Source organism: Danio aesculapii, chromosome 18 (assembly GCF_903798145.1).
Source record: "Danio aesculapii chromosome 18, fDanAes4.1, whole genome shotgun sequence".
Classification (NCBI taxonomy): domain Eukaryota; kingdom Metazoa; phylum Chordata; class Actinopteri; order Cypriniformes; family Danionidae; genus Danio; species Danio aesculapii.
Genome location: NC_079452.1, coordinates 35,367,693 through 35,390,509, shown reverse-complemented (window position 1 = coordinate 35,390,509; position 22,817 = coordinate 35,367,693). Strand labels below are relative to the sequence as shown.

Below are 22,817 nucleotides of genomic sequence, written 5' to 3'. Positions count from 1 at the left end.
GTGAGAAATGCTTTGTGATGCAGTGAATGTAAAATGTGTTCTGTTGTTCAATATCGGCTTGTTGTGCCTTATCATTTGTCCTATAGTTTTAATAAGAGAGGTTCCTTAGAGTCTTGGGCTGGAAGGGGCCGGGCCATTTTTTACAGATGTCTTTTTTTACATTTCAGAGGTTTTATACATTTCTATGTTTTTTTGGTTGGTTCAATAGAGGGATGCTTGGTTTCTTTGACAAGCTGACGATTTACGGAGAGCTAAAATGTTAAAAGTTTGTTTGCTTGTTTCTAGCTTGCGGCCTTCGCACGGCCCCAAGAGATTTCTGTACAATATCGCGTTACCTAATGCAAGTGTCAGACTGTATTGATGTCATTGTAGGATCACCCACTGCTGGCCCGTCATGAAGAGACATAGTAAACAAACATGTAACAGTAACCTAGAAATGCTACAGCTCTCAACATTCATAATTCATTGGCATGGCAGCAAAGGAAATCATTTGTGTCGAGTTAACAGTACCGAGAGGTGAGCGTGCACAGCAGAAATGATTCAATCAGATGATGGACAAACATAAATCATAAATCAATGACAGTTTTAGTCTTCCAATGGAGACAGAGTTGCTTACAGGAACACAAGTAGTACAACTACATACACATACAATCAATATGCGGTCCATATTTATGATATGCTTCCTCAGATTTTCTTCAACAAATTAGTAATTACTACAGCTGAAAAACGGGATTAGGGATTTCAACAAACCCATAACCCTAATGAAATGTTGTTCCAAAAATCAATTGAAGTATAAGGATTCAAGCCATGTTTGAAGTTCAGGAATACTGATTAAAACATCCAAGTAACTGAATAGTAACTATCTTAAAAATAAAAATAATAAAATAAACTTTGCATAAGAATTGTTCAACTGATCAACTAACCATTTTAACAACTGCAAAGCACCACCCTCGAAACCACCTTAGCCACTGCAGTAATGTGAAAAATAAAGAAAGAAATCACAGCCCTCTATCAAATACACAGTAATACTGTATGTGAGAAAACTCCCAGAACATCCTTGCAACTAGATAGTAAATATTACATAAAAAAATAGTATAATAATAATTAAAAACTCACACAAAAAACTACAGGAACTACAGAGAAACATGCTAGAAATACTTCCTAGCAAATCAACACCCACCCACATATAAACATGCTCGAAAACACAGAAAACAACTCAGCAACAGCACCACCATGACTTAACCATAAGTCCCCATCAACTGTACAGTACAATTTTAAAATTCATACCATAGCAACTGCTTAGCAACACCGTGGGAACTCTAAACAACACATTAGCAACTGCATACCATAGTAAAGGGGAGGGGAAAAGCAGATGAAACACCCTGAAAACCCCCCACAACTCCCTAGCAACTGCATAATAAAATGTGGAGGGAAAGCCAAGCTGCTGCATAATAACGTTGTTTAAAAAACAACTCATAACACTAGCCTAGCAACTGCAAAGCAAAATTCCAAAAAATATCTTAGCAAATGAATAGCCACACGCTGGAAACCACCCACGATACCTCTGCACAGTACACAATAATATGTAAAACACACTAGTCGCTAGATCTAAACAAATAGATAAATAAAAAACATTCAGAGTTGATCAACAACATGCTAAAAACTTAGCGGAACGAGTAAATAGACTCGCTTCATTCGCGTGTCAAATCTGCTTCATTCACGTGTCAAATTCACTTCGCATCATAGACGGACAGAAGACAGCGGGGCTTCTGTCTGCCCGATGACTCTAGCTTCATTGCTGAATGGCTAACATAAATTTTATTGAGAGAATAGCTGTGTTTATGCGCTTTATGAAGGCTGATAAACAGCGTCAATTTGTTTAGAGCCATGTCTGAGTGCACTAGATCCTTTCAGAGGTGCACCCAGCTCTGTGAGTTCATCAACTCCTCCAGAAACTGTACCTGGATGATGGAAGCTTTTAGCGGAGCTTCAGACTGAGCCGAACACAGTTTGATGAACTGCTGTCCGGTGTCGGGTTTTCCCCCGGGACATCAACTACAGGCGCTACATCATAATCACGCCCATACAGGAGAAAGCACCTGATTGGTTAATGTTGCACAAATGTCCGCTGAAGTTCAGATTTTCCAACTCAAGCAATACGCACATCAATCGCACAAAACACTCGATTTATAAAAAAAATAAAAAAAAGTGCCGCTTCATTTATGTGAATTGCTTCATTTGCGCCGCCTCATTCGCACGAATCGCGCCGCAGGATGTCTATTCGTGTCTTTGCATTGACTTAACATGTAAATCACTCGCGCTTGACGCTTCATCCGCGTCTGGTGTGAACACAGCATTAGAAATGACAACACCCAATCAGTTCTCAACTCTAAAGTCAACACAGAACACCATAGCAACTGCAGAGCTACATATTAAGGACCCGATCCCACCAAACACTTTTTTCTTTGTACATCTGCAGTTGAAAAAAAAAGTAAACTCTGTGTGAACAAAAGTGCCCAAAGTCATACGCTCCAGCACCAAGACCGTTAGAGTGGTTGCATAGTAAAATAAAAAGCACAGGACACTGCTCTTTTACAAAGTCAATAAAAAGGCAGTTCAGTGTTTTTCGTTTTCGGACCTGAAAAACTAATTTTGTGTGATCAGGGCCTGAAGCCACTTATCAACTGTTTAGCAACACCCTAGAAACCCCCCTTCAACACTATGGCAACTGCTTACCCTAGTAAAGTGGAGGGGAAAAGCAGATGAAACACCCAGGATAACTGCCTAACAACTGCATAATAAAATGTGAGGGGAAGCCAAGCAACTGCATAATAACATTGTTTAAAAGTCATAACACCTTAGCCAAGCAACTGCAAAACAAAATTCCCAAAAATATCTTCGCAAATGAATAGTAACACTGTGGAAACCACTAAGAACACCTCTACAGAGTAACAAGAAAAACGCCCACTATAGCAAATACACAATAATATGTTCAGTAACACTGTAGTTGCTAGATCTAAACAAATAAATAAAAATTTTTTAGAAAACTATGAGACCCGATCAACAACATAGGACGCATAGGATCAAATCAACACCTCAACAACAGCATAGCAATGCCGTAGAAACCACAAGACCAATCAATTGTACCATACAACTCTAAAATCAACACAGAACACCATAGCAATTGCAGTTACATGTTAAGGACCCGATCACACCAAATGCTTTTTTTCTCTGTTCTCCATGCATCGGAGAAAAAAAAAGACAATCAAGTGTGGAAAAAGCACCCAAAACGCTCTAGCACAAAGAACATTAGAGTGGTTGCATAGTAGAATAAAAAGCGCAGGACACTGCTCTTTTATAAAGTCAATAAAAGATTGTGCAGTGTGCCTTACGTTTTCAGACCTAAAAAAATGCATTTGGTATGATCAGGCCCTGAAACCAATTATCAACTGCTTAGAAACACCCTGGAAAACCCCAACAACACCTTAGCAACTGCATATTCTAGTGAAATGGAGGAAAAAAGCAGGTGGAACGCCCTGAAAAACCTCCACTACACCCTAGCAATTGCATAGCCATTGCATAGCCATAAGCTGGTGTGTGGTAACTAAAAATATCTTCTGGAAACCACTAAAATACACCCAATTAGCTTAAAAACATGCCTTAGCAGCTGCACAGCAACATATTAAAAGGCATCTTAGCAACATTTTTCACAACAACTGCATTTAGAATTAAGCAACTGCATAGCAATGCCCTGGAAACCAGTACTGTGGTGGTCACTTTTAACCAGGATTTTAGACTATATAAAACCCATTCACGACCTACAAAACAAAGGGTAGCACAAGGACAGCAGAAACGGTCTGTATGTAATCTGGACAGAAAGTTAATAAGTAAGTGCATGCAGGGAGAAAAACAGCATGAGGTTATGTAAAGCAGTTCGCTGCCCCATAAACTCCAGCACGATGCTCAGCAACTCTGTGCTTTTGTGGCAAGGCTTACACGACACCCTCCAAAAATCTGCACACATCCTCTTTCCTCACGATAAGTTGCTACAGGTCCTCGTTCCAGCCTTAGCCTCCTTAAGAATGTTTTTGAGGGAAGAAAAAGTCAAATGTGGCGGTTTCGTCTGAGTGGCTTAGAAACGGTTTAGGAGGGAGACGAGACTGCAGTCTGCGCAGAAACACAAATGGAGAGCGAGCCTCCCTCACCCCACTGCAGCAATCTCATTCAAGTCAGAGTGGGGATCCAGGGTCTTACTGCAAAATCAGCCGGCTGTGTCTAAACGCGTCACTGCGTGAGGAGGAAGTTTAAAGCAAACTTTCAGAGATCTGCTCATGTGACAGAAATCTTCACACCATAGTGTAAAATGCTTGTCAGGTCTGTTTGGAGTGCTACAGTAAATATGGTTTGGTTTATAAAGACTTAGTTAAAGAACAAGAACAAGTGACAACCACATCCTTTAACCGGAGTGAGTACTTTACACTTAGAGGAATCACGTGTGAATTTGAAGGGCATGTTCGGTGGATTGGAAGAACAAAAACAAAAAATTACAAGACAAGACTCCTATTGAAGAGATGAAGTAATTCACCCAAAATTAAACTGTCATCATTTACTCACCATCATGTCATACCAAATCTGCACAGTTTTATTTTCTGAAACACAGGATGATATTTTATCCCTTCCTATTTTTATTTACACTGAATGTCAGTTGTTTGGTTGTTGTTTATGTCACCACACCAGTTCTACTCACACTGATCCAAGTGGGTTTTGACTGGGTGAATCCAGATTGGAGCACCACTAAGGAGCCGATCACACTGAACACAATTTCCCGTTCTAAGAACACGAGGTGCACCACACTGCCTTTTTGTTAACAAGAAAAAAAGAAGTGCACTGCACTTTTAATGTCACTAGGCACTGGATCAGCTGAATATTGTGCGCGAGCGCTGATGTTGAAATTTTTAGAATTTAAATATATTTAATACTTACTTCCAGGGTCGTTTATATCGATGATGATAATTAGCCGCACCATGTTGGTGTTTTGTAACATCTCATTTTTACGAGGAGGGTTGTTAGCCCAACACTCAACCCCCAATCTGGAGGACCAGGACATACACTACAGACAAATTAGCTAACCCAATTTACCTAGAGCACATGTCTTTGGACTGTGAGGGAAACCGGAGCACCCAGAGGAAACCAATGCCAACACGGAGAGAACATGCAAACTCCACACAGAAATGCCAACTGACCCAGCCAGGGCTCAAACCGGCAAACTTCTTGCTGTGAGGTGACAGCACTACCCCGCCCCACCATGCCGCCCATGCCGTCTATTTAATATATTTATATTTAATATATACATCTCCAGATATCTCAAAACAGCGACGGCTATTCTCTCCTCCATCTTTAAAAGTCTCTGTAGTAGTCTTGACAAGACAGACCTACTGTCACCTCAACGAAAACCCTATCTCTGCTTTCATATGATTGGAGGATGAAAAAGACTGACATAGTGCGCTTTTTTCTTTTAAAGTTGACTTTTTTCAACTGCAGGCAACAGCAAAACAGTTAAAACACACATAAACGGCACACAAAATGCTCACGGCCATTAGTAAACAATTCAAAACACACACCTCTCAGTGCAAAAAGTGTGTTCGGTGTGATCAGGGTCTAATGCACCTCTTGAGGTCTCACTCCCATTCAGGTAACAGCACCCCTGTAACCCCTCCAATTTTAGAAACATCACTGAAAGTAGGATTTGAACTGGAGAATATGTTTCATGAGACCTTAATTGCATCCGGGTATTAACCCTCTGATTCTGCTTGCACCACTATAAGTGGGATTCAAACCTGTATATCAGATACGGGTTATCTCTAATGCACCTCAACTCTGTCTATTTAGATTCAGTGGGACTGTTACAAAGATAATTTCAACTAGGATTCGAACAAGTAACTATGGACTGAAGCACATCTAAAACACCACCTCCCGTCCGGGTCATGGCACCAATTTAATCACTCTGGTTCAACTCAAACTATTCTAAGTAAGATTTAAAGCACTCAAAATGGGGCAACTCTGAAGCACTTTGTAACCTCTCTCTCATTCAGGTAATGCCACCACAGTTACCCCTCTGGTTCTACTTGCACAATTCCAGTGGGAATGTGAACTGCTATCATCATGGGGGCACCTTTAATGCACCTCAAGGCCTCATTCCCATATGGGTTATGGCACCTCTGTATCCCCTCAGGTTCTGCATCTACCAATTCCAGGTAGAATGCTACACAACATCTCTGCCTTTGGAGGCAAGCATGCCAACAAGGACACTAACTAACCTCTAGTTCACATTTTAAGGTCAGAGGAGCGAGGTGTGCTCCAAAAGCTCCTACAAGCTAGCCTCAGTTTAGACCCTTCTGGAGGCATCATAATATAGAAAATCATACAGGTTTGAATTAACACTGAGGTGAGAAAGTGATGACATGATTCATTTTTGAGCCAACTATCCCTTTAAATATCTTGGCAGCAGCACTAGTTGCCAAAGAGGTAATACAGAAGTTAAGAAAATATAAGAAGTCTGTCAATGTGGATACATGCATGACTGAAGACCAGGCCTATATGGAATGTGCCCATTTATACTGCTTTTTTGGAAGTCAAAAAAATGTGTTAAATAGAGCTGAGAGTATTGCAGTATTGCTAAAAGCATTATCAAATTAAATAATAGAACACACAATGGCACTATATAAAGCCCTGTTCACACCAAAAATTCCAACTACACTACTAAAGGTACAACTGATTACAAGTGTACAATAAATGTGCATTCAAGTGTTTAGTCTGGCTCTTTAGATGCACAATAAACATCAGTTGAAATACATTTTCTGAAATAGTTTCTAACAATACTGTTCCTATTTAAGATTCCTTAGCTGTAGTGGGGAGTTCTTATATAATTGGGATTATTATGGTTACCAATTTTGGTGTGAACGGGCCTTAACTATATAGGAGAGGCATTCCATTTCTCACAAAACTAACTCCAAGTGGTATTGGGAGTTTGTGAATGAGACCATTTATTTTTTCTGTTTAATGTACAGGACAATTTAGAGTCGCATCTGTTAGTAAATAGAGTACAGTTGTTAATCCCAAATACTGAATGTGTGACTGGAGAAAAGGTATGTTGGATGTATCAACAACAACTGGGGAGGATTACAAGGTTGTGTTTAGATTTCTCGAAAAATAAAAAACTCCTTCAAATCTGTCATAGAGGTACAAATACGTGGAACATGTACAACAGGAAGGCACTGAACTTCTCGATTTGAACACAAGCAATAGAAAAGTACTCATGGTGCAGTGTGCAATAAAAAAGGACATTATTACATCATAATAAACAAATTATATGATGAACTGTGCATGTCTTATTCATTCTGACTATGCAGTATCACAGTGAATCTACTCACAAGCCACTTTTTTGGTACACCCATTTAGCAGGTTGTTCACGTCAACAAACTGTTAAATGGATTTAGGCATGTAGTTCAAATCAAACATAAGAATGGTCTAGAAATTCAAGTTAAATTATTTAGAATTTGGCATGGCTGAAAGTACCAGACAGGCTGGTCTGATCTCCTAAGTTAGTTATAAATGGAGATTGATTTATTTGATGTCTTCTACATCATATTGTGTTTTATTAATATCAACACCAATCTAACTCTAAACACAAACCCCATTTAGTAACCTATTGCGTTTATAGACATGTACACCTACCCTAACGCTTAACCTACCCCTTACAGTAATGCAAGAACAGTAAATATTGTTGTTGCTCATATTAATGAGCACATGTTCAGCAGACAAATCAGTAAAGCTTCATTCAGACTACCAGCGACAAAATGACAAGTGACCCTTCATTCAATGGAAAGCAACTTCAGGCAATGGACAGCAACCATTGGCGACAGGATGTGGGAATGTCCAACAATGTGACATAGCTAGAATCCTTCAAACTTCATGTAAATGAAGAGCGAATTCTGCAAGCAACATGAGCATAACACCAGCCGGTTGTATTCTTCATGCTTTAGACCACAGGTGTCAAACTCAGTTCTTGGAGGGCCGCAGCCCTGCACAGTTTAGTTCCAACCCTAATTAAACACACCTGATCAAACAAATTGAGTCCTTCAGGCTTGTTTGAGACCTACAGGTAAGTGTGTTGAAGCAGGGCTGGAACTAAACTGCAGGGCTGCGGCCCTCCAGGAACTGAGTTTGACACCCCTTGTTTCGCCCTATACAGAGACTGGTGTTTGGCACAGATAAATAGCTAAAATGACAGGGCACATGCAACAGTATATCAATGACACAACCGCGGTTTGTAGAGGAGTATCTCCTAAACACAAAAGAAATTCATCCTTGAATAAGATGAGCTACAGCAGCAGAAGAGCACACCGGAGACCATGCTGTCAGAAATGACCAGCAAAGGGAGACAAAAATTGGACAATTGAAGATTGTAAAATTGTTACTCAGTCTGGTGAGTCTAGATTTTTGCATCATTCAAATGGTAGAGTCAGTATGTGGCGTTAAAAACACAAAAGTATGGTACCTTGTTGTCAGGTTGCTAGTGGTGTATTGGTACATGTACTTGAGAATGAAAATTTTGTTAACATCACAGCCTACATGGGTAGAGGTCCAGACCATGTCCAACACTTTATGACTAAAGTGTACTCATCTTTTGATGGTAACTTTCATGCCATTCCACACAGTTCAAAACATTTCAAACTGGTTTCATTAACTTGATTATGAGTTTATTTCTCAATTGGCCTCCAGAGTCAACAGATCTAAAATCGATAGAGCACACCTTTGGAAAGTGGTGGAATGGGAGCTTTCCATCATGGAAGTGCAGCTGATTAATCTGTAGCAATGATGCTATCATTTCAATATGACCCAAAACTTTTGTAAAAACTTTCCTTTCCAAAATATTACTTGCTGAGCTATACCACATAATGAATATAGAACATCCAGGCAGTTGTTATCGCAGACCTTACCACATGGCTGAGAAAAAAAAATAATAATAAAAATTAACAATTAATCAATCCCAATTGTAAGTGCAACTACTAACTTGAGCAACTAATAACTTGATTTCTAGTTGATCATTTGGAAAAGTGGCAGAAGGTACATTTTTCAGATGAATCATCTGTTGAATTGCATCACCATCATCACAAATACTGCAGAAGACCTACTGGATACTGCATGGACCCAAGATTCTCACAGAAATCAGCCAGTTTGGTGAAGGAAAAATCATGGTTTGGGGTTATATTCAGTATGTGGGTGTGTGAGAAATCTGCAGAGTGGATGGCAACATCAACAGCCTGAAGTATCAAGACATGTGTGCTGCCAGTTACATTATGAAACTCTTCAGCAGGATAGCGCTCCTTCTCATACTTATACTCCATATCAATGTTCCTGAAAGCAAAGGAGGTCAAGCTGCTCCAGGATTGGTCAGCCCAGTCACCAGAAATGAACATTATTGAGCATGTCTGGGGTAAGATGGAGGAGGCATAGAAGATGAATCCAATGAGTCTTGATGAACTGGGAGTCCTGCAAGAACGCTTTCTATGCCATTCCAGATAATAAGTCATTGCAGAGATGTCCAGGCAATTGTTATCACATATGAAATACGGTCGCTGGTTCGAGTCCTGGCTGAACCAGTTAGCATTTCTGTGTGGAGTTTGCAGGTTCTCCCTGTGTTTGTGTAGGTTTTCTTCCGGGTGCTCCAGTTTCCCTCACAGTCCAAAAACATGCGCTATACTGTAGGTGAATTAGAAGAACTAAATTGGCTGTAGTGTATGTGAATGGGTGTTTTCCAGTACTAGGTTAAGGCTGGAAGGGCCTAAGGGAGTAAGCCGAAGTAAAATGAAGAATAAATGAATGTATTAACTGAGGGTCAAAATGATTCAAAGTACCCGCAAAAGCGTTCATCTGTGTTATTAGTTTCAGTGGTTGTTATCTTGAAATAACATACCTTGGAAGGTCGATACTGACCAGAATCAGAATCAAGGATTCCAAAGAGCTCCAAAGATGAAATGTGGTCTAACCCACTAATACAAGGCGTACCTAATAAAGTACACCTCAGCATACCTTCTCGACACTTTCCAGTCACCATGACCGTGATGGATTCAGATGTCTTACAAGGACGAAGCAGGTTAGCATTTCCTCACTGCAATAAAATAACTTCCCCGGGTGTTCTCTCTTCCACTAAATTATTCTGCTGACATCCAATCAGCTGGCTTCTGGCTTTCTAAAGAGGACCAAGCAGCGGAGATTATGAGCGAGGAAAATGGAATGCAATTTTTGCCAGGGATTTTCTGGCCAGAATAATACATCGGAAGTGCTGAAGTGCTGAAGCCTTTGAAAACCTCTTCCTTTTATCAGCCACATGAGTTCGTCTGAGGAGAGAGAGAGAGAGAGAGAGAGAGAGAGAGAGGACAGGTGAGAGAACAGCATGAATGAGAGCAGTAAAGTGATGGCTGAGGGATAGAGATAGTGAAGGAGTTTTTCTTTTTTTTTTTGGTGAATTGTGCACATCACACTTCCTCCGTCCTCAGTGGAATTCTAATGGCTGTGGCACGGAGTCAAGGCTTTTATGAGAGATATCAGAACCGCTGCACTTTTCCAGGTTAGACACGACCTCCTCCACCTACAACCACAATATTTCTGAAGCCCTGAGAGACGAGGCGGCACGGGAACGAGTGAAAGACGGAATAAAAGATAGTGAGATGTGACATTCAGAGAGAGCGAGAACTAATGAGGAACGTACAAAGCTTTTGCAACACTGCTGCAGCATTACTTAAAGCAATACTTCGCCCACAAATGACAGATCTGTCATCATCTACACACCGTCATGTTGATCTATGCTGTTATTTTTTTTTTTTGTCTGTGCAATAGACAACGATTCTGAAAAATCTTCAGCTTGTCTAACTCATTTTAAGTATATTTAAAACAAACAGTAACTGCAATTCAATACCACTACTATGTACAGCTATGACTTCTGAAGGGTATGTATATTATATGGGATCCTGGAGCGGTCTTATTTTGCACTGGTATATTTGTGACAAGAACCAAAAATACATTTTAGGAGTCAAAAATCCTAAAAATCATGTTTCATAGAGATATTTTTTCATTATTCAATGTAAATAAATAAAATTTAATAATATGCTTTGCTGAAAACTTAACCCTCAGATTCCAGTTATTTAAACAGATGTTCCTCTGCTAAACATTGTCCAATCCAAACAAAGTATGCATCAATGGAAAGATTATTTATGCATATTTCAGGTGACGTATAAAATATGCATGTATGGCTGGTTTTGTGGTCCAGGTTCACATATATGCTCACCGGCCACTTTATTAGGTACACTGTCCAACTGCTCAATAACGCAAATTTCTAATCAGCCAATCACATGGCAGCAACTCAAAACATTTATGCATGTAGACATGGTCAAGACGATCTGCTGCAGTTCAAACAGAGCATCAGAATGGGGAAGAAAGGTGATTTAAGTGACTTTGATTGTGGCATGGTTGTTGGTGCCAGACGGGTTGGTCTGAGTATTTCAGAAACTGCTGATCTACTGGGATTTTCACGCACAACCATTTCTAGGGTTTACGGAGAATGGTACGAAAAAGAGAAAATAACCGGTGGGCAGCAGTTCTGTGGGCGCAAATGCCTTGTTGATACCAGAGGAGAATGGCCAAACTGGTTCGAGCTGATAGAAAGGCAACAGTTACTCAAATAACCACTCGTTACAACAGAGGCATGCAAAAGAGCGTCGCTGAACACACAACACGTTGAACATTGAGGCGGATGGGCTACAGCAGCAGAAAACCACACCGGGTGCCACTTCTGTCAGCTAATAACAGGAAACTGAGGCTACAATTCACACAGGCTCACCAAAATTGGGCAATAGAAGATTGGAAAAACATTGCCTGGTCTGATGAGACTCCATTTCTGCTGCAAAATTCGGATGGTAGGGTCACAATTTGTTATCAACAGCATGGATCCATCCTGCCTTGTATCAACAGTTCAGGCTGGTGGAGGTGGTGTAATGGTGTGGGGTATATTTTCTTGGCACACTTTGGGTCCATTAGTACCAATTGAGCATCGTGTCAACACCACAGCTTATCTGAGTGTTGTTGCTGACCATGTCCATCCCTTTATGACCACAGTGTGCCCATCCTCTGATGGCTACTTCCAGCAGGATAACATTCAAATCATTTCAGACCAGTTTCTTGAACATGACAGCCACCAAACGTACTCATTAAAATATTCAATGACAGTTTATCAGCACACTCAGCGTGATCCTACCTTCGTCCGCGACACATTTGCTACACTCAGCAGTAAAACTAAACATCATGAACTCTCCTTTATTCCTCCTGCGCTAAAATTGTTGTATAGGTAACTTTAATTGAAGGCGTTTGATGTTTTTTGTATTATTTTTTACTTTGTTTGCTTGTTATATAGTAGTATTAACTTAAGTCAAATATTGATTTGAGTGTGTGTTTGATGCATTTTAGGTAATAGTGCTAGTAATAATAATGGCCAGTATAATACCTAATACCCAATACCCAGTCCTGTCAAACTTTAAACAAACTTAATAAAATACAAACAAAATATAAAATCGAGACAGAAAAACTACTTTTTACACTTTTATTACCCACATCAATAAATTTATATCAGTAATTGAGATCAGTTGGACAGAGTGGCAAGTTGATTTCACTGTAAATAAATCAATCACATAATTACTAATATAATAATAGTGTCTATTAAACACTTCAGAGTGGAGTGGTGAACCAAACAAAACAACCAAATCCCAGTGGCACAATAACTGTAGGTTTACACCTCGATCCAGAATCAATACAAGCCTCAACAGATAATTTCCCCAGAATTCATATTGACAGGTTTTAGAATTTCATGAATTAAATCCCACCGGCAGTTCAGTGGGTTCATTAATTAAACAGCAAATGTTTCATCAACTCAGTCTGCCTCCGATATTCTGAAGGAAAAGAGTTTCTCCCTAATCGCTCGTGTTTGTCTTGAAAATGACACAGAGGTATGTCAAAAAAAAAAAATCATAAAAATAGCTGTGCAGAAATGTCTCCTGCTTTGCCGTAATCTCTTTATTCATAGACTTTAATCATGTCGTATTTCATTTGGAACGTCACAGTCACAGTCAAATAGGTTACTCAAGTAAAAGAAAAAAACACACACACACACACACACACACTATTTTGGCCTAGCTCAAACAACACACTTTACATGGTTTTCCAGTGCCGGGATTGGAAGCGTCTGTCAGTAAAGCTTAACGTCTGAGTGTATTTGTGTGTTTCACCCTGACCCTCGGCTACATTTGTTCTGACAAGCAGGACTCGTGTAAGTCGCGCCTGATGCTCCATGAAGCTTCCTAGGCACTGAATGGCTAGGGAAATTTTCACAGATTTACAACAGGAAAAAACACACACACACATACACACTGTACATACATACAAACACAATTATAGATGCACTCATACATACACGCTGTACTTACAGACAACACACTTACAGTACACATGCACATACATACACACACAATCATAGATACACACACAAACACATACATACATACACTCACATACACAACACACACACACATGTACACATACATATGCGCACACACACACACACACACACACACACACACACACACACACACACACACAAGTGCATACATATACACATACTCAAACACACACAGACACATGCATATAACATACATATACGTGTATACACACACACACACACACACACACACACACACACACACACACACACACATGCATACAAATGCGCATACATACATACACATACACACAAATGCACAAACATACATATATACACACACACACACACAGTTGCACAACTGCATAGTGACAGAAATATTCAATAAGCAAGTCCATCCAGGTTCCTGAGGCGTCAACTTAAGCCTGTTCCTTCATTGGACACGTGTGCCCTTGTTTTCTTAAGGCCACTGCGTGTGATATGGAACTTCCATCCATTCATCCTTCTCTCCGCTCGTCTTTTATCCCCACACAGACTTGTCTGTACTGGAGAATTTCAGCTGGACGGCTTCAGCGCTCATCTTGTTGCCCTAGAAACAGGAACACGGTTTTTGAAAACGCAGCTGAAACGGGAGCAAATCAGTGAACGCGAGCGCAACAAATGTACACAAACAGACAGCAGAATCGGCCTCCGCGTCAAGGTCGCCTCGCTTTGAAAAGCCTGCCCTGCGAAGGCCAAGGACTGTCATTACCAGGACAACCAGTGTGCAAATCAAACAGCGCATTGAGGTGAGCTGGGCCCGTTAAACAGAAACAAATGACCCGCGACTCGTGCTGTACAGCAGAGATTGAGGAGCGTTAAAGAGTTATTCACATGTTTGTTTGGTTACAAAACATAGTTGCCAACATATAATACTAAAAGAGAGTTTTCTAAGTGTGCTCCCTCTGCGTGAAGGATACGAAAAAGGGTAACCAGCAGGGGCGATTTGAGGATTTTCATTATAGGGGGGCTCAAAAAATTATATATATATGCTTAATATTACATGTATTAGTAGTGATTTAATAGTAAGAAATTAAAAGTTCAAATGTTTAATATGGTAGGGTTGTATGCTAAACTAACAGTATTCCACTGTACTGCAAAAACAGACATAGGCATTTGAGTTCTGAATGAGCCAAATAGGCTCAACACACCAGTTAAGCGTAATGAAAAAAAAACTTTTTATACTTAAGTAAAATTTTTGTTTCCATGTATTAAATAATTAAAACTGCCACTTTAATTAAACGGCAAATTTAAATAAATAAATAAATACATAAATACATAAATAAATACATATACACACACACATACACATACATATATATATATATATATATATACACATAAATATATATATATATATATAAAAAACTAAATGTATATAAATAAAAAGAATAATAATAATAATAATAATAATAATAATTAACACCTATGGCAACCAGCACTGTTTTCATGACTTCAAATGGTCACAAAACACCAACACACATTTTTTGACAGTCATATACATGTCCCACGTTGCTAAAAACAAAAAGAAATTTGGTTTGAAAAATTTTTAAAGCTACGTTACGGCAATGAAATCATTGTCTAAATTCTAGTGTGGAGATTGAATGTCTGTACCAGCCTTTACAATGTGATGTCTTTGAGTTTTCAGCATTAATTGGACTCACATGTGTGGATTACAATGGTCTGCTAACCCGCGACAAAAATACACTTAAGGAACCTTTTTTACTCTAGAGCTTTTCGCGTCTGGAAATGGTGAAATCCAGATTTGCGGCTAGTCACCTTTTAAAAAAAGATGCGGTTCCAGTTCATGTTGATAGTCCTGTCTCTATAGATTTGGTAAGTGTGTGATCAGTGTTCTTTGCTCATGTTTATTCAGAGGCAAAGTTAGCAAGTATCGACAGCAGTACTCTTTGAATTTTTAAAGACGTACCTTAGTCAAAATGATTTAGTTTACAGAAATATCACTACATGATTATAGACTGAAAGACCCACTGTAAATGCTGCTCTCCGAATGTCAGCATGTAAAACTTTTACCATCATGTAGGATTTTCACCACGTATGATTTTTGCCGCATTTTGTGACAGGATAGTCCATACACACACAGCTGTTTGACGCTTTTCTCTGCCCCTACAGAGTTTTTGCATCGACTGAGAAATGCAGAGTTTTTTTTTTCCCCATACAGCATGCGGTCTCAAACTCCATTAAAACAACACTTTGTTGTGCCAAACTGCTGTTAATATAAAGAAATTAAAAATGAATCACCCGAAAATACATGAAACTCCGGAGGAAATGTGTATAGCTTGTGACACAATGATGTTAATCGAATTATGTGCTATGACATGCAAAACAGGATCATGAAAGGAACATTCAAAAAGCAACTCATGTAAACGCCTTAATCATATTATTCAGATTAAGGCAAATAATTTGTCTTTGTCTATGTAAACATAGTCACTGTCTATCTCCTCTGCGTCTGTGTTTGTGTTGCCGCTGTGAAAATCAGCTGTTGAGCATGTACTAAAACTCCCCTTTTCATGCAAACCCTTCCCTCTTTCGCCACTCGACACTCCCACCTAAACAAAGCTGAACTCAGCCACTTTCCTGACTTTTTTCAAACTTGAGGTGTGAAAACACCCTGCTGAGACAAGGGGATTCATGACCCTATAAAGTACAAATGAAATCAAAACCAACCATATGATTTTGTTAGCTTTCTAGTATTGTGGTGAACAATTCATCTGTGCATGTCATTAATAAAAACTAAATAGTCTGCCCTTGTAATCTTTCATTGAAATCTGAAAATGCATTTCAGGTATTGGGCATGGCTAACATATTTAACCACACCCCTCCAGCCATCAGTTTTGACAACAAACAGAAACGGTAAGGAGGAGGAGTCTGTTAGGTTGTAATAACTCTCCCCAAACCCATTTCCCCGATCTTTCTGAATGAAATGCCCATTTTACTACATCCAATCAGCTCTCAGTATAAAAAAAAAAAAACAAGCCACTCCCAGTTCTCATTTAATACTCAGTTTTTCTAGGAACTGAGCCACAATATGGAAAAAACGGTCACAGATTCCAGTTCATGTTGACTTTAAACAGAAAAACAAATGACCTGCGACTCACGCTGTACAGCAGAGATTGCAGGTGTGCTAAAGAAATGTTGAGTTATTCAAAGGTTCATTTGGTTACAAAACATAGTTGCCGACATATAATACTAGAAAGTTTTCTAAATATGCTCCCTTAGAAAAAGTTTTGTGATGAACAATTGATCTTGGTATTGGGCGTGGCTTACATAACCACGCCCCCTACAACTATTAGTTTTGACAACAAACATAAATGGTGAGCAAGAGGTGTCGGTCAGATTGTAATACCTCTTCTAAAACCTATTTGTCTGATCTTTCTGAATGAAATGCCTACTTTACAACATCCAATCAGCTCACTGTAGAAAAGTCAGCCACCCCCAGCTGTTTTCTCATTTAATATTCTGATTCTCTAGGAACTGCATCACAATAAGGAAAAAAACAGTCGCAGCTTCTGGTTCATGCGGACTTTAAGACATCTGGTTTTGGCAAAATGCGTCATCAGAAGAGAAAACAAATGCTGAATGAATTGCATCATCAAGCACAGTGAAAACTCCATTAGAGTGTTCCTAGCAATGTGTAGTAGGCTACTAATGAAAAGTTACGTTTTTTATAACATTACAGTAGTACAAAATGTCTTCATGTAACATTATCTTTACTTAGTACAAGTTTTTTGGTAACACTGGAAGGGGTGTTCATTAGACATTTAACCTTTATGATCAATAAATGACACGTCATGAATGTGAATAAGATTTTATGTATGCTTATGACAACTGTCATTAAGTGTCATTTGCTCAGTCATGTAATTTTAAATGCAAAGATGACATTGTTATGACAACTTGACAAAGTACATCACAATGAGACGTCATCTTCGTCATGACAACTTGACATTACCAAGACAACATAACTAGTCATAAATCTGTCATAAAGATGATTGTCATGAAGCCATTATAAGTGTCCTGAATATGTTTCTGATCACTTTATTTCAGTGGAACAGACCTTAATGTTCATTAAAATGTCTTATTAAAAGTGTCATTACTCTGTCAAAAACAATTTTACAGCTTCATTAATATTTAAATGACATTTTAATGACAAATTTAGTTTAGTAGTAAAAACTCTATATATATTATTGTTTTAAAATTCCTGACATATTTATAATGGCTTTATAACAGTCATGTTTAAGACAGATTTATGACAAGTTTTGTTGTCTTGGCAGTGACAAGTTGTCATAGACACCAAAGACAAAAACAGGTTGTGATGCATTTACGTCAAGTGGTCTAAACAAAAAATGTCATCTTTGCATTAAAATAACTGAGCAAATGACACTTAAATGACAGCTGTTATAAGCATGCATAAAATCTCATTTACATTCATGACATGTCACGATTATAAAGGTTTATTGACAATCTTATAAACAACCCTTTGAGTAAAGCGTTACAGTTTTGTCTAGTTTTTCATAAAGAAAAAAAAAAAAAAAGAAAATCAACTGTTTTGACTCCAGGGTATCTCTCACACACATGTACATTTTATAATATGCATGTGTATTATGTATGCATATATATGAAATCCACATTAAGCTCAAAACAATGCACATTACTAATAAAAAAATAAGTTATGATGTATTTACAGTTGGAAATTTGCATATACGCAAAGTATATGTGAAAGGTTAGCATGTATCCAATCACAAAACAGAGGGAAAAAATGTTTTGTGTATTTTTTAAACCCATTATTTCACTAATCTAATAATTACTAATAATAATAATAATAATAATAATAATAATAATAATAATAATAATAACTAATAATTTTACTATTATTTACAGTTTTATAGAAACATTGCAATTTTTTCCTGCTGAGTAAACCAGCCTAAACTGGTCTCTTTAGCATTTGGTTGGTGGTTCAGCTAGAATGTGCTTTAAAACCAGTCTAAATATATATTTTTATTCAGGGTTTATCCAAGGCAAACCAGTCGCCATGAACATGACTGATCAATTCCTCTTGATCAGGACAGAGAATTCATTTAATTAACTTCTCTGTTAAATACAAGACCAAACTGGACTGCATATACTGCAGCAAAGCTCCCCCAGGAGGTCGAAACTGCATCTATCAGGAGCGAACGCTGGAGACTTTCAGTGAAAAAACAGAAGTTCTGAAGAGTGACGTCTGAAAACAACGCTCTTCCTCTCAAACTCGCTTCTAATTGGCTGTGAACACAGTGTGACACACAGCATATGCTGATGCAGCTCCACAGTCTTTAATCTTACAGATGTTTCTAGAGGTCCCTCAGCGGCTCCTTCAACTGCCCCGAGTTAAACATCAAGGCACACACACACACACACACAGTGAATTTTCTGAGTGCTCGCGCAGGGTAAGAGAGAGACTCACAAAGAAAAAAGGACAACTGGGTTGAACTGAGGTCATTTCAAAATCAACGCTGTGGAGAATTTGCAGTGTATGGAAGGAAGAATAATTATTAACTTGCATGTTTTCGAAAAACACGATGTTAATGAACTGTACTGGCCATGCATTTGGAAGGCACTTTTACTTTGTCCACCCCAAATATTTAGCAAATAACTGTGTAGGTAACAGGAAAGCCCAAACACAATAAACTGTTATTTTGAAGTGTTGTTGGGTTTGGTGCCACTAGAGGCATCTCATTTCTAATAACTGATTTCTTTTATCTTTGCCATGATGACAGTAAATAATATTTGACTAGATATTTTTCAAGATACTTCTATACAGCTTTAAGTGACAATTTAAAGGCTTAACTAGGGTAATTAGGTTAACTAGGCAGGATAGGGTAATTAGGCAAGTTATTGTATAGTAATGGTTAGCTCTGTGGACAATCTAAAAAAAATAGCTCAAAGGGGCTAATAAGTTTGACCTTAAAATGGTTCATAAAAAATTTAAAACTGCTTTTATTCTAGCCGAAATAACAAATAAGAATTTCTCCAGAAGGAAAATATATTATCAGACATAATGTGAAAATTTCCTTGCTGTTAAACATCATTTGGAAAATATTAAAAAAAAAAAAAAAAAAAAAAAAAAATTCAAAGGGGGGCTAATAATTCTGACTTCAACTTTGTATATACACACACACACATATTATTATTATTACTTTTGTTTATTTTAATTTATGTTACTTTATTAATATAATAATAATAATAATAATAATAATAATAATAATAATAATAATAATAATAATAATAATAATAATAATAATAATAATGTAATTTATTATAATTTAATAATAATAATTTAAGTTTATTATTATTATTATTATTATTATTATTATTATATAATAAGCAATGAATCAATCAATCAACCAACTAGTGCAGTTTAGCTAACCTTAGTAGCAGCAGCCTTTAGCTTAGCCAGAAGGGATGACTTCTTGGCATAAACCACTTCCTCTTCCTCTTCTGCTTCTCCCTCCATAATGGCGCAGCTGTCGGCCGCCGGTAACTCGCATTCTTTATTGGCAGACATCACCAGTTTGGAATATTTATACTCCAGCCTATCAGAGCTCAAAGATAAATTAGCATAAATAAAGAAAAATAGGCAATCGTTTGCGAAACCTGATTTAGTAACATGCAACATACTTTTTGTTTTTCTTCCAAAAGTAGCAGGTCAGGGAGACGAGCAGAGCAGCACAAAACGCCCCGAGCCCAGCGCCCACCTTCAGCCAGAAATCAATGGCCTCACATGGAGATGTTCTCTTCAGAGGGAGAGTCAGGCCACTGGTGCACAGCCGAGGTTCAGTCCACACATAAATTGTGTCCTTACAATGGAAACACACATGCATACCATTACACAGACAAAACTTAAGGCACGGTACCAAATCTGCATTGATCAGGAGGGGTCAACTTTTCCAGTAATGTTAGTTTGTGTAATACATGCTTATTTATTTAAATTCTAATTTATTAATAAAATGTATTTAAGTTTTGTATTTGTGTTTAGCAAACTTAAATGTATTTAGGTTAAGGGTTTTCGGGGATATTTAGTGTATTCTGACCTACAGTAACCTCTTATTAGCCATATAAGAGGTTACTGTAGTTCATACTATACAAACTACACTCTAATTTAACTTTACTTTTAGGCTTCATGTAGAAGCAAACCCCTAATTTCTGAAAATGTATGAGTCTTGTGAACAATCTAATGCTAAATGTATGTAACATTACAAATACCTTCAGTGTATTTTTTATTTAATGCATCCATGTGGAATTAAAGTAGGGTGGCATAGTGGTTAGCACTGTCGTGTCACAGCAAGAAGGTCCCTGGTTCGAGTTCCAGCTGGGTCAGTAGGCATTTCTGTGTGTAGTTTGCATGTTCTCCCCATGTTCGCGTGGGTTTCCTTCGGGTGCTCCGTTTTACCCCACAGTCCAAAGACATATGCTAAGGGTAATTTGGACAAACCAAATTGGCCGTAGTGTATGTGTGAATAAGAGTCTATAGCCATTTCCCAGTACTGGGTTGCGGCTGGAAGAGCATCTGTCGCGTAAAACATATGCTGGAATAGTTCGTTCTAATCATTCCGCTGTGGCGACCTCTGAAATAGAGACTAAGCCGAAGGAAAATGAATGAACGTGGATTTAAAGTGTTAATTATTTAAGATTACAAAAGTATTTATGTATTATAAATTATTATTGTGTATGTATAAATCTTTATTGAGACTAAATTTGAGAAGCAGTGTACTTAATTTTTATTATTCCTTTTATATTAGTGACAAACAAGCTAGCAAGTGTTTTGTTTCATCAAATATGGTGTCGTAGCTCAAACAGCACCTGTCACAAACACATGAACACCCACTGTCATTTTTGTTTTGGTGCTTCTTTAATATGAGGAATATTCCACATATGCATTGCCACATGGAGTTCTGCAGAAAACAAACTTACCCCAGATAAACTCCTGATGATAAACAAGAGTCACGACAGATGCTTTCCTTTAGCTGACTAATCGGAGTAGTTTGTATTATTTACATCAGCGAGACTCTGCCTATTATTCCTACTGTTTGATTAATATCGTGTGTTACATTGCAATTCCACATCAAAACTAGTTTTTCATAGCATTGAGGTCCTGCATATACACACACACAGTCATTATAACTCATTTCTCAAGTCATTTACATTAATACATACAGTCACTCATTAACAGGCATATGCAATAACTGCTGAAATTCAGGTGTGCATTATTTTCTAATAATTTGGAGCTACCATGTCTAAAGACATTGTTGACATTTTTAACACAGCAGACAATATCAACATAGCCAATGAAAACAGGCACCTGCACTCCAGCTTTACAGGCTCCCTCAATAGCATGGTAGTCAGCCTCAGTACAGCGTGGACACACACTGGAGCTTTCCCACAGAAAGAGAAACGTACAGCCGTCGCAGGTGCCTGCAGGACAAGCACTGACAAGACACAGACAGAGAGAAACTAAACCACAGCCAGAGCACAGAAGACTGCAGACACAGGCTAGCAAAGTGGATTCAAAGCAAACTTTTCAGAAGAATTCAGATAAAACAGTTGAGGCATTTTAAATGATTTCATCTTTTGTTTATTGCATTAACTTTAAGATTTACATTATCTTTCACTATCACTAGCTTAAGACTATAATAATAACAAGAACAGAATGAACAATTTATTCTCTAATTAGTTAATCGTTAATTTCGTGGCAAAATATAAAGCTTTACAATTAATCCTTTTGTCTCAAAATAGAAAGTCGAATTTAATCTAGAGGACTAAACATGTCAAATAAAAATGATGACGGATGGATGGACGGACGGAACATTAAAAGACAGACAGACAGAGAATGACAGACAGATAGAACAACAGACAGACAGGTACAGTAGATGTACACGGATGAACAGATAGATAGATAGATAGATAGATAGATAGATAGATAGATAGATAGATAGATAGATAGATAGATAGATAGATAGATAGATAGATAGATAGATAGATAGATAGATAGATAGATAGATAGATAGATAGACAGACAGACAGAACAATAGACAGACAGATAGACAGTTAGACAGACACAGACAGACAGACAGAGACATACAATAAGATAGACAGACAGACAGACAGACAGACAGACAGACAGACAGACAGACAGACAGACTTAAGTATTGTAGTTTTTAGGTGAAGCATGTTCTCT

At 38.1% G+C, this 22,817-nt stretch overlaps 1 protein-coding gene across 2 annotated transcripts in view; it reads right to left on the bottom strand.

Moving 5' to 3' along the window:
• elapor2a (endosome-lysosome associated apoptosis and autophagy regulator family member 2a) overlaps nt 1–22,817 on the bottom strand; it is a 59,205-nt gene that overhangs the window by 2,716 nt on the left and 33,672 nt on the right. The window contains exons 19-22 of one of the 2 annotated variants that reach the window (XM_056478116.1): nt 21,942–22,068; nt 20,261–20,439; nt 20,010–20,175; nt 13,702–14,135 (exon numbers count right to left, since the gene is read on the bottom strand). In XM_056478116.1, the coding sequence (XP_056334091.1) occupies nt 14,067–14,135; nt 20,010–20,175; nt 20,261–20,439; nt 21,942–22,068 (541 nt within the window). In that variant the 3' untranslated portion in view covers nt 13,702–14,066. Of the gene's footprint in view, nt 1–13,701; nt 14,136–20,009; nt 20,176–20,260; nt 20,440–21,941; nt 22,069–22,817 lie in introns of those variants that run through there. The other variant, XM_056478117.1, reaches the window with a different exon arrangement.